At 44.8% G+C, this 12,500-nt stretch overlaps 1 protein-coding gene across 4 annotated transcripts in view; it reads right to left on the bottom strand.

The window, feature by feature from the left end:
* Positions 1-12,500, bottom strand: part of fars2 (phenylalanyl-tRNA synthetase 2, mitochondrial) — a 60,383-nt gene that overhangs the window by 35,988 nt on the left and 11,895 nt on the right. For 3 of the 4 annotated variants that reach the window (XM_034560113.1, XM_034560116.1, XM_034560115.1), the window contains exons 2-7: positions 10,495-10,832; positions 9,526-9,612; positions 9,353-9,412; positions 6,474-6,642; positions 5,550-5,712; positions 5,329-5,460 (exon numbers count right to left, since the gene is read on the bottom strand). In XM_034560113.1, the coding sequence (XP_034416004.1) occupies positions 5,329-5,460; positions 5,550-5,712; positions 6,474-6,642; positions 9,353-9,412; positions 9,526-9,612; positions 10,495-10,814 (931 nt within the window). In that variant the 5' untranslated portion in view covers positions 10,815-10,832. Of the gene's footprint in view, positions 1-5,328; positions 5,461-5,549; positions 5,713-6,473; positions 6,643-9,352; positions 9,413-9,525; positions 9,613-10,494; positions 10,833-11,856; positions 12,050-12,500 lie in introns of all 4 variants that reach the window. The other variant, XM_034560114.1, reaches the window with a different exon arrangement.

Below are 12,500 nucleotides of genomic sequence, written 5' to 3'. Positions count from 1 at the left end.
AGGAAGCTGCATGAGGAAGCTGCAGGAGGAAGCTGCATGAGGAAGCTGCATGAGGAAGACGTCCAACATGCAGGAGGAAGCTGCAGGAGGAAGACGTCCAACATGCAGGAGGAAGCAGCAGGAGGAAGACGTCCAACATGCAGGAGGAAGCTGCAGGAGGAAGCTGCAGGAGGAAGACGTCCAACATGCAGGAGGAAGCTGCAGGAGGAAGATGTCCAACATGCAGGAGGAAGCTGCAGGAGGAAGACGTCCAACATGCAGGAGGAAGCTGCATGAGGAAGCTGCATGAGGAAGACGTCCAACATGCAGGAGGAAGCTGCAGGAGGAAGACGTCCAACATGCAGGAGGAAGCTGCAGGAGGAAGACGTCCAACATGCACGAGGAAGCTGCAGGAGGAAGACGTCCAACATGCAGGAGGAAGCTGCAGGAGGAAGACGTCCAACATGCAGGAGGAAGCTGCAGGAGGAAGCTGCATGAGGAAGCTGCATGAGGAAGCTGAATGAGGAAGACGTCCAACATGCAGGAGGAAGCTGCAGGAGGAAGACGTCCAACATGCAGAAGAAAGCTGCATGAGGAAGCTGCATGAGGAAGCTGCAGGAAGAAGCTGCAGGAGGAAGCTGCAGGAGGAAGCTGCATGAGGAAGCTGCATGAGGAAGCTGCAGGAGGAAGCTGCATGAGGAAGCTGCAGGAGGAAGCTGCAGGAGGAAGCTGCATGAGGAAGCTGCAGGAGGAAGCTGCAGGAGGAAGCTGCATGAGGAAGCTGCAGGAGGAAGCTGCAGGAGGAAGCTGCAGGAGGAAGCTGCATGAGGAAGCTGCATGAGGAAGACGTCCAACATGCAGGAGGAAGCTGCAGGAGGAAGACGTCCAACATGCAGAAGAAAGCTGCATGAGGAAGCTGCAGGAAGAAGCTGCATGAGGAAGCTGCAGGAGGAAGCTGCAGGAGGAAGCTGCATGAGGAAGCTGCATGAGGAAGCTGCAGGAGGAAGCTGCAGGAGGAAGCTGCAGGAGGAAGCTGCATGAGGAAGCTGCAGGAGGAAGCTGCAGGAAGAAGCTGCAGGAAGAAGCTGCATGAGGAAGCTGCAGGAGGAAGCTGCATGAGGAAGCTGCAGGAGGAAGCTGCAGGAGGAAGCTGCATGAGGAAGCTGCAGGAGGAAGCTGCAGGAGGAAGCTGCAGGAGGAAGCTGCAGGAGGAAGCTGCATGAGGAAGCTGCAGGAGGAAGCTGCAGGAGGAAGCTGCAGGAAGAAGCTGCAGGAGGAAGCTGCAGGAGGAAGCTGCAGGAGGAAGCTGCAGGAGGAAGCTGCAGGAAGAAGCTGCAGGAGGAAGCTGCAGGAGGAAGCTGCAGGAGGAAGCTGCAGGAGGAAGCTGCATGAGGAAGCTGCAGGAAGAAGCTGCAGGAGGAAGCTGCAGGAGGAAGCTGCAGGAGGAAGCTGCAGGAGGAAGCTGCAGGAGGAAGCTGCAGGAGGAAGCTGCAGGAGGAAGCTGCAGGAGGAAGCTGCAGGAGGAAGCTGCAGGAGGAAGCTGCAGGAGGAAGCTGCAGGAGGAAGCTGCAGGACTGGTGTTTCCGTCTCCTCACTTCTGGTGGAACCACTTCAGCGTTCTTATGAAACATGAAACAAGTCGCTCAACGCTTCAGATGATCTCGTCTGCGTTTTCAGAGATGAATTAAATTTCAACAAATTTGAAAAAGAAATTAAAGAAGAAAAAAATTTAATTTAAAAATAATAATAATTTTTTCTTGTTTAAAAATTTTAAAAGAAATAATATTTTTTATAAATGAAAAAGCTTAAACATTTAAAAATGTTAATATTTTTACATTTCAAATTAAAACATGTTAAAAAAAGAATTTCTAATTTTTTTAAATCTGATCGAATGAATCAATCCAAAGAAATATAATTTATAAAATAAAATGAGGTTGTTTGTTCTGTTTCTACTTCCTGGTTCAGGATTATGTGGATTAATATACATTTTATATTAGTAACATACGTTGCGCAATATCTACAAATGACGGAGCGTTTTGTTTTGTCGCAACATGAATAAAATCTGTTAATAAATAAAAAAATAACAAATAACCAATAAACAGCATCCAGCTGGAAACACTCAGCTGTCAATCAATATTTCTCTCGACGGCCGACTGTTTGTTACGGAGGAAACAGGCCGAGCCGGATCGCTGCACAAACAAATGTTGGTTCTGTGTGTGTGTGTGTGTGTGTGTGTGTGTGTGTGTGTGTGCACCAGCTGGCCACCAGTTATTGCCCTCACTGGGAGAACTGGGTGTAAAAAGGATGGGGGAGGGGATTAAAAGGATGGATGTGGGATGAGTGAGGAAGAGGAGGAAGAGGAAAAGGAAAGATAAAAGAGAAGGAGAGGGGAAGTAAAAGATGAAGGGATTGAGTGGTGAGGGAAAAAAAATAAAAAGGAAAGAGGATGGATGGACGGCAGAGGAAGTAAAGAAGGATGAAAGGATGAGAAGGGAATGAGGAAAGGATAGAAGGATGAGAAGGGAATGAGGAAAGGATGAGAAGGAAGAAAGACTTGAGGGACGACAGGAAGGAAAGAAGGAAACAAAAGAAAAGAAAGAGTGATGCTGGTGGAGGAGGGAAGGAGGTGTCAATCAACACAGAGGGGTCGGAGGTCAGGAGGAGGAGGCGGGGCTACAAGCCAGGAAGCACAAATCCAGAAGAGGTCGCCACGCTTCTCATTACTCCTCCATCACACGGGGGGGGGGGGGGGGGGGGGGCAGACAAGGTTTAATAAGAGATGGACGGATGAAGAGGGTCACATGATTTATTCAGAGGAGGAAGGGGGGGGGGGGGGGGGGGGGGCAGGATTAAGAGAGAGAACTGCCACCTGAACCCCACACACCGGGTCGGGGGGGTTGAGAGGCTGTTAATTGTCACCAACACGACTTTAATCAGATTTCAGCTTTCGCACCAGACACACACACATAATCCTGTCCCTGGACACACACACACACACACACAGACACACACTCCTGTCCCTGGGGGGGGGGCACACACACACACACAGACACACACATAATCCTGTCCCATGGGGGGGGGGGTCTAAATCAGTTTCTGGCATGGAGGTGTGGTCATTAGCGCCAAATCCCACATGCTGGAGGGAAAACCCCCGACACACACACACACACACACACACACACACACACACACACACACACACACACACACACACACACACACACACACACACACACACACACACACACACACCTCCATCTCTATTAAAACCTCATAGTGGTCGTCTCCTCCCCTCCCTCTTTTACCACTGTTCCCTTCCTCCCTCGTTTCCTTCTTCCTTCCCACCTGAACCATTCATCTTCCTCTCTCTTCTATCCTCTTCTCTCCCCTCCTTTCTTGTTCCCTTCCTCCCGTCTCCTTCACCCCCTCTAACTCCCTTCTCTCATCCTCATCCCTTGTTACCTCCTTCCTCACCCCTTTCATGTCATTGTACTCCCTCCTATCTCCCTTCCACTCCTCAACCCTCCCCATCCTTCCTTATTCTGTTCTTTCTTTCCTTCCTTTGTTCCCTTGATCCCTCCTCTTGTTTCCTTCTTCCCACCCCCTCATCATCCTTCTTCATTTCCTTATACCCTTTCTTTATTTCCTTCGTCTCTCGCTTCCTTTATTCCTCTGTCCTATCCCTCTCCTTTAATCACTCATCCCTTGTTCCCTTTTTCTTCCTCATTTATTTTTTGCTCATTTCCCACTTATTTCCTTCCCTTCCCTCCTCACTCGTTACCTCCTCCCTCCCCTTCTCACATTGGGCCTCAGGCAACACATATGGCAGTCACGCTTCCCCACCATTAAGTAACACACACACACACACACACACACACACACACACACACACACACACACACACACACACACACACACACACACACACACACACACACACACACACACACACACACACACACACACACACACACACACACACACACACACACACACACACACACGTGTTCCCTGTTGCCTCGTCGTGGAGTCGAGGTCCTGCCACTCGTTTAGTCTTTCCTTTCCTTCCTTGTCTCCTTCTTTCCTTTCCTTGTCCTAGCTCCACCCCTTCCATTCATCCTTTCCTCCCCTCTCTCATCCCAGTAACTCTGCTCACTCTCCCTCCTTTTCTTTTCTTACTCATTGTCTCTCACTCTCTGTGCTCCAGAAAAAAGTGTGTGTGTGTGTGTTGGGGGGGGGGGGGGGGGGAATGAGTGGTTTCCAAGGCAACGGAGCCACACTGCCGCAGTGGATACGTAGGGGAGGTGGAGAGGGTGAGAATGAGAGTGTGAGTGAGTGTGAGTGTGTGTGTGGTTGTGAGTGAGTGAGTGTGAGTGTGTGTGAGTGAGTGAGTGTGAGTGTGTGTGGTTGTGTGTGTGTGTGAGTGTGTGTGGTTGTGTGTGAGTGAGTGAGTGAGTGTGAGTGTGTGTGAGTGTGTGTGGTTGTGTGTGAGTGAGTGAGTGTGAGTGTGTGTGAGTGTGTGTGGTTGTGTGTGTCTGAGTGTGTGTGGTTGTGTGTGTCTGAGTGTGTGTGGTTGTGTGTGTCAAACTTGACTCTGGCAGTCAAGAGAGTGAGCGAATTAAGGAAAGAAGAGCAAAGTGTGTGTGTGTAGTTTGTGTGTTTGTGTGCGTGTGTGTGAGTGTGTGTGTGTGTGTGTGTGTGTTTGTGTGCGTGTGCGTGTGTGTGAGTGAGTGAGTGTGTGAGTGTGAGTGAGTGTGTGAGTGTGTGTGAGTGTGTGTGTGTCAACACTATGAATGTCAAGAGCATTGCTGCAGTGCCAAGGGCAGAGAGACAATGCCAATGTTATCTCTCTCTCTCTCTCTCTGTGTTGTAAATGAAGTGCAGAGCGACATCATGTGTTCAGTTTAACAGGAGGAGGAGAAGAAGAGGAAGAAGAAGAAAAAGAGGAAGAAGATGAAGGAAGAGAAGAAGGAGAGGAAGAAGAAGAAGAAGAAGGAGAGACAGGCTGATGTACATCAGACACATCTATGTCTTGTTTAGTGTCTATGTGTCTCACACCCTGTTGGAGTGTGTGTGTGTGTGTGTGTGTGTGTGTGTGTGTGTGTGTGTGTGTGTGTGTGTGTGTGTGTGTGTACACTCAGATTACTGACACATTAAACACAGAGCAGCACCTTCCTCAGATGAAGACCATGTGAAGCGGCTAAAATGTCCAGAAACAAATCAAACAACAACGCAAAAGTCCCAGCATGCATTGCATCTGAGAGTGCAGCGGTTGGCGGGCCGCATCCGTCGCTGCCTTGCACACGGGCTCGAGGCAGCGACAGTGTGTGTGTGCGTGTGTGTGCTGACCTGAGATCAGCAGCTCCTGCTCCATCACTCCACATCCCAGAACCTCCATCCAGTCGCCCTGGAAACGCACCTCCATCTCAAAGGAGGGGTGAGTGAAGGGGAAGTAACAGTCGACCCACCGCACCTCCAGATCTGAGGAGGAGGGGTGGAAGAGGAGGAAGGAGAACAGTTCAGTGAAGTGAAGCTCCACCATCTCCACTTGAGGTCTCAGGTGTTCTCACCTTCTCCGAACAGCTGAGTGACGAGTCGAGTCAGAGTGAGTTTCAGGTTGAACTCCAGCAGCTTCACGGCCTCCAGAGAGTGAGTCTCCTGTTTCTGAGGCGTCCGCCGTCCTGCAGCCTCAAACAGGGACAAGTCCTGCCCGTGCTGCACCTCAGAGAACAGCTGGGGGTAGAGGACACGTCACAACACGAAAACATCTGTTAGTGGACATGAGGACATCTCCAGAGCTGGCTAGTTAGCTACCGAGCATCTCAAGAGCTGGCTAGTTCGCTACCGAGCATCTCAAGAGCTGGCTAGTTCGCTACCGAGCATCTCAAGAGCTGGCTAGTTCGCTACCGAGCATCTCAAGAGCTGGCTAGTTCGCTACCTAGCTTCTCCATCTCCAGAGCTGGCTAGTTCGCTACCTAGCTTCTCCATCTCCAGAGCTGCTAGTTAGCTACCGAGGATCTCAAAAGCTGGCTAGTTCACTACCTAGCTTCTCCATCTCCAGAGCTGGCTAGTTCGCTACCTAGCTTCTCCATCTTCAGAGCTGGCTAGTTAGCTACCGAGCATCTCAAGAGCTGGCTAGTTCGCTACCTAGCTTCTCCATCTCCAGAGCTGGCTAGTTCACTACCTAGCTTCTCCATCTCCAGAGCTGGCTAGTTAGCTACCTAGCTTCTCCATCTCCAGAACTGGCCAACTAACTTCTCCATCTCCAGAGCTGGCTATCTAGATAGCTGGACACCAGACTGCTATTGTGCCAATGCTTGGAAGCATGTTGGAATTAGCAAAGTAGCTCGCTAACTAGCCGACTGTAACAAGAGTACAATTAAACAACTTAATAAATGCATCCCCTCTCTCTTGTCACAGCGTCAGAAAGCAAATAGCTATGAACAGAAACCAATGTAGCATGAAAGAGTGAAATAGGGGAACGTGGTCTCCACCTCGTGGTTGGAGAAGAGGCGGACTCCCTCCATCTGGTGGAAGACGGGGTAGTGGCTGGCGTCGATCTCGTCCCGCCTGTAAACGTCTCCGACCAATAAGAAGGCGTCGAGTCCGGAGCTCACCAGCTCCCTCTGGTGGGCGGAGGTGTGGGCGCGGAGCATCGTCTTCCTGGAACAAATACTTCTGTACTTTAACCGCACGAAGATGAGAATACTTCTGTACTTTTACTACATGAAGATGAGAATACTTCTGTACTTTAACCACATTAAGATGAGAATACTTCTGTACTTTTACCACATTAAGATGAGAATACGTCTGTACTTTTACTACATGAAGATGAGAATACTTCTGTACTTTTACTACATATAGATGAGAATACTTCTGTACTTTTACTGCATTAAGATGAGAATACTTCTGTACTTTTACTACATGAAGATGAGAATACTTCTGTACTTTTACTACATGAAGATGAAAATACTTCTGTACTTTTACTACATGAAGATGAGAATACTTCTGTACTTTTACTACATGAAGATGAGAATACTTCTGTACTTTTACCACATTAAGATGAGAATACTTCTGTACTTTTACTACTTGAAGATGAGAATACTTCTGTACTTTTACTACTTGAAGATGAGAATACTTCTGTACTTTTACTACTTGAAGATGAGAATACTTCTGTACTTTTACTACATGAAGATGAGAATACTTCTGTACTTTTACTGCATTAAGATAAGAATACTTCTGTACTTTTACTACATGAAGATGAGAATACTTCTGTACTTTTACTACTTGAAGATGAGAATACTTCTGTACTTTTACTACTTGAAGATGAGAATACTTCTGTACTTTTACTACATGAAGATGAGAATACTTCTGTACTTTACTACATGAAGATGAGAATACTTTTGTACTTTTACTACATGAAGATGAGAATACTTCTGTACTTTTACTACTTGAAGATGAGAATACTTCTGTACTTTTACTACATGAAGATGAGAATACTTCTGTACTTTTACTACATGAAGATGAGAATACTTCTGTACTTTTACTACATGAAGATGAGAATACTTCTGTACTTTACTACATGAAGATGAGAATACTTTTGTACTTTTACTACATGAAGATGAGAATACTTCTGTACTTTTACTACTTGAAGATGAGAATACTTCTGTACTTTTACTACATGAAGATGAGAATACTTCTGTACTTTTACTACATGAAGATGAGAATACTTCTGTACTTTTACTACATGAAGATGAGAATACTTCTGTACTTTTACTACATGAAGATGAGAATACTTCTGTACTTTTACTGCATTAAGATGAGAATACTTCTGTACTTTTACTGCATTAAGATGAGAATACTTCTGTACTTTTACTACATGAAGATGAGAATACTTCTGTACTTTTACTACTTGAAGATGAGAATACTTCTGTACTTTTACTACATGAAGATGAGAATACTTCTGTACTTTTACTACATGAAGATGAGAATACTTTTGTACTTTTACTACATGAAGATGAGAATACTTCTGTACTTTTACTACTTGAAGATGAGAATACTTCTGTACTTTTACTACATGAAGATGAGAATACTTCTGTACTTTTACCACATTAAGATGAGAATACTTCTGTACTTTTACTACTTGAAGATGAGAATACTTCTGTACTTTTACTACTTGAAGATGAGAATACTTCTGTACTTTTACTACTTGAAGATGAGAATACTTCTGTACTTTTACTACTTGAAGATGAGAATACTTCTGTACTTTTACTACATGAAGATGAGAATACTTCTGTACTTTTACTGCATTAAGATAAGAATACTTCTGTACCTTTACTACATGAAGATGAGAATACTTCTGTACTTTTACTACTTGAAGATGAGAATACTTCTGTACTTTTACTACTTGAAGATGAGAATACTTCTGTACTTTTACTACTTGAAGATGAGAATACTTCTGTACTTTTACTACATGAAGATGAGAATACTTCTGTACTTTTACTACATGAAGATGAGAATACTTTTGTACTTTTACTACATGAAGATGAGAATACTTCTGTACTTTTACTACTTGAAGATGAGAATACTTCTGTACTTTTACTACATGAAGATGAGAATACTTCTGTACTTTTACTACATGAAGATGAGAATACTTCTGTACTTTTACTACATGAAGATGAGAATACTTCTGTACTTTTACTACATGAAGATGAGAATATTTCTGTACTTTTACTGCATTAAGATGAGAATACTTCTGTACTTTTACTGCATTAAGATGAGAATACTTCTGTACTTTTACTACATGAAGATGAGAATACTTCTGTACTTTTACTACTTGAAGATGAGAATACTTCTGTACTTTTACTACTTGAAGATGAGAATACTTCTGTACTTTTACTACATGAAGATGAGAATACTTCTGTACTTTTACTACTTGAAGATGAGAATACTTCTGTACTTTTACTACATGAAGATGAGAATACTTCTGTACTTTTACTACATGAAGATGAGAATACTTCTGTACTTTTACTACATGAAGATGAGAATACTTCTGTACTTTTACTACATGAAGATGAGAATACTTCTGTACTTTTACTACTTGAAGATGAGAATACTTCTGTACTTTTACTACTTGAAGATGAGAATACTTCTGTACTTTTACTACATGAAGATGAGAATACTTCTGTACTTTTACTACATGAAGATGAGAATACTTCTGTACTTTTACTACTTGAAGATGAGAATACTTTGGGTAAATTGAACAGGCGCAGAGATATTTAAATATTCACATTTACAAATGTTGCGTCCAAACAGAGAGCGACGACATCCCTACAGAAGAGGTGCATTATGGGTGGTGAGCGGCGCCACTCACCTGTTCAGGTAGTAGTTATCTCCTTTTTTCCTGCTGGGGTGGCCGGGCGGGATCAGCAAGCTGTCAATCAAACCACAGAAGAGATTTATATATATATATATATATATATATATATATATATATATATATATATGTTTACCAATTGTGTACCAATAGCTGACGGAGCTTCTGACCTGTCAAAGTTCTGCTCCACCGTGACCACCGGGCTCAGGTTATCATGAACGGAGAAGAGCGGGTTCCCCCACCGACCGACGTAAGCACTGTGAGACAGAGTCTTTGTTATTGATGAGCAGAGTAAACAAACAAATAAACAAACAAGTGACATAAACAAAAACAAGCTTAAACCCAAATAAACCTTGATACACTAATAACTGAGTACTTTTACTCAAGTGAAGTATAGTCAAAGGTATCTTGAGTATTTCCTTTCTTTCAATCATTTTATTTTTAAGTTTTTACAAGTGACATATTAACTCACATTACTAGACAACAACAACAACAAAAACAACAACTCTACAGAAGGTTAAAGGAGTTTCATGTTCCTATAAAGAAGTCATTTTAAAGCCAGTTTTAACCTCAACTAGTCTCCACACTCATAACTCTTGAAGTGGGCAGAACACAACACATACTGTTACTGCAATACCCTGCTAAACCACAGTATTTGTACTTCTACTAATACTCTGAATATGTGTGTTTCATGTTGTAAGTCTCTAGAGACTGGAGAAGTGAAAGAGACAACAAAAGAGTGAGAAGCAGCGTTGACGTAAAGTAGCCGTTGATCTCCTTGTTTGGGAATTACCCAGCAGCCCTTGCTGCCGTCCTGCTTACTACGCTGTGACAAGAGTGTGCGGATGAAGCATTACATTGTTAAAATTCACTCCTTTAGCGACTGGCTAGTTAGCTAGATATATTGCTAATTCCACCATGCATTCAAGCTGCACTGGTCATGGAAGATTAGCGCAAAAGGGGAACATTTTCTGCCAGAAATCTCCTTAATTGAAAGCAAAGGAGGTTTAGCTGGTTTGGGTTAAAGAGTTGAAGTTCAGAAGCGTTGACCTTGGAAGTATTGGAGCTCTAAATGTTGGTATTTAGGAGCTGATTGAGTCAAAACAAGATGGAGGACATCACCTGTACTCAAAGCGTACCTGTAGAAGTGAGCTTTGATCCGCTCCTTGATCAGCCACAGAGGATGATGGGATTGGTTGTGGAGGTTGAGGCCGACCTTTGCCAAGATCCTCGGTGTGACGTTGGTGAAGTCATCTCGCGGGTAGGAGTGGCCCAATACTGCCACAGAGTCCTGACCAATCACGGGCGGAGGGGCGGGGCCATCTGTGCTGAGGCGTCTGCATGATAGTGTGCCGCTATTGGCCGAGAGGGTTGACAGGCAGCAGCGACGGCGCAGAGGGAGGGGTGGGCATTGTAGGAGGGGGCGGAGCGAGGAGAGGGGGTTGTTGAGGAGTCTCATGATGATTGGCCCATGGAGCTAGAAAGACATTAGAGAGAGAGATTGGAATATAATAAGTCTATGCTTCATGTGTTAAAGCTGCATTCTCTCTCCTGACCACCAGGGGCGACTCCTCTGGTTGTATAGAAGTCTATGCTTCATGTGTTAAAGCTGAATTCTCTCTCCTGACCACCAGGGGGCGACTCCTCTGGTTGTATAGAAGTCTATGCTTCATGTGTTAAAGCTGCATTCTCTCTCCTGACCACCAGGGGGCGACTCCTCTGGTTGTATAGAAGTCTATGCTTCATGTGTTAAAGCTGCATTCTCTCTCCTGACCACCAGGGGCGACTCCTCTGGTTGTATAGAAGTCTATGCTTCATGTGTTAAAGCTGCATTCTCTCTCCTGACCACCAGGGGGCTACTCCTCTGGTTGTATAGAAGTCTATGCTTCATGTGTTAAAGCTGCATTCTCTCTCCTGACCACCAGGGGGCGACTCCTCTGGTTGTATAGAAGTCTACGCTTCATGTGTTAAAGCTGCATTTTCTCTCCTGACCACCAGGGGGTGACTCCTCTGGTTGTATAGAAGTCTATGCTTCATGTGTTAAAGCTGCATTCTCTCTACTGACCACCAGGGGGCGACTCCTCTGGTTGTATAGAAGTCTATGCTTCATGTGTTAAAGCTGCATTCTCTCTCCTGACCACCAGGGGGCGACTCCTCTGGTTGTATAGAAGTCTATATAAATGACTCTACTTCTCTTGATGTATTCCCTCAGTAAACATTGTAAACATTAGTTTTTGGTCTCAATCTCTAGTTTCAAGTCTTCTTCAATACAGAATGATGTTCATTTAGTAAAGTATGGACATTTAGAGTCAAACAGACCATAAAGCAGGGGATGCTTTAGGGGCTACAAGGTGATTGACAGTGAAAAGCTCTGGTTGGTCTGTTGGGATCTTGATCACGTGATCGACAGTACCTAAATCTTTTAAATTTTTTCGCCTATTTGTCACTAAATCCACTTGCAGCCAACATTCAACACGATGATTCACGAGCGTTTGTGTCACCTGATGCAGGTAAAGTCTCTCTTAGCTCCGTGTTTGGTCTCCACCACCTTCTGGAGGGAAATATCCGTCTCTTGAGCTCAACTCGCCGGCCTGATGCTGGTCGGACGTCAGAGTTATCGCCTCAGTCGGCGGCAGAGAGACAAAACGAGCCGGACGTAAATCAGAGACGATCTTAAAAACAAAAACGTAGCAGCTTCTCGCGGAGGTCAGAAATCAGTAATTAGTTTATAAATCGCAAAAATGGGCAAAAAAAAACAAATAACAAAAAAGGTGAGCCGGCTCACTTTGTCTCATCTTTCTCACTCGGTCCTGTTCCCTCGTTCCATCATTCACCCTCTGACAGGAGACGAGACAATCGCCCTTTCATCTGCCCCCCTCAAATATTTACACACACACACACACACACACACACACACACACACACACACACACACACACACACACACACACACACACACACACACACACACACACACACACACACACACACACACACACACACACACACACACACACACACACACACACACACACACACACACACACACACACACACACGAGACAAAGGGGTGTTGCATTGCAGTGGCATTGCAGCAAAATGGATTATTGTTCCTAAACCCATGAAGATTTTATCTCTGCTGCTG

Source organism: Cyclopterus lumpus, chromosome 20 (assembly GCF_009769545.1).
Source record: "Cyclopterus lumpus isolate fCycLum1 chromosome 20, fCycLum1.pri, whole genome shotgun sequence".
NCBI lineage: Eukaryota > Metazoa > Chordata > Actinopteri > Perciformes > Cyclopteridae > Cyclopterus > Cyclopterus lumpus.
Note: the sequence above shows the minus strand (reverse complement) of the source record. Positions and strands in the feature narration are given on the sequence as shown.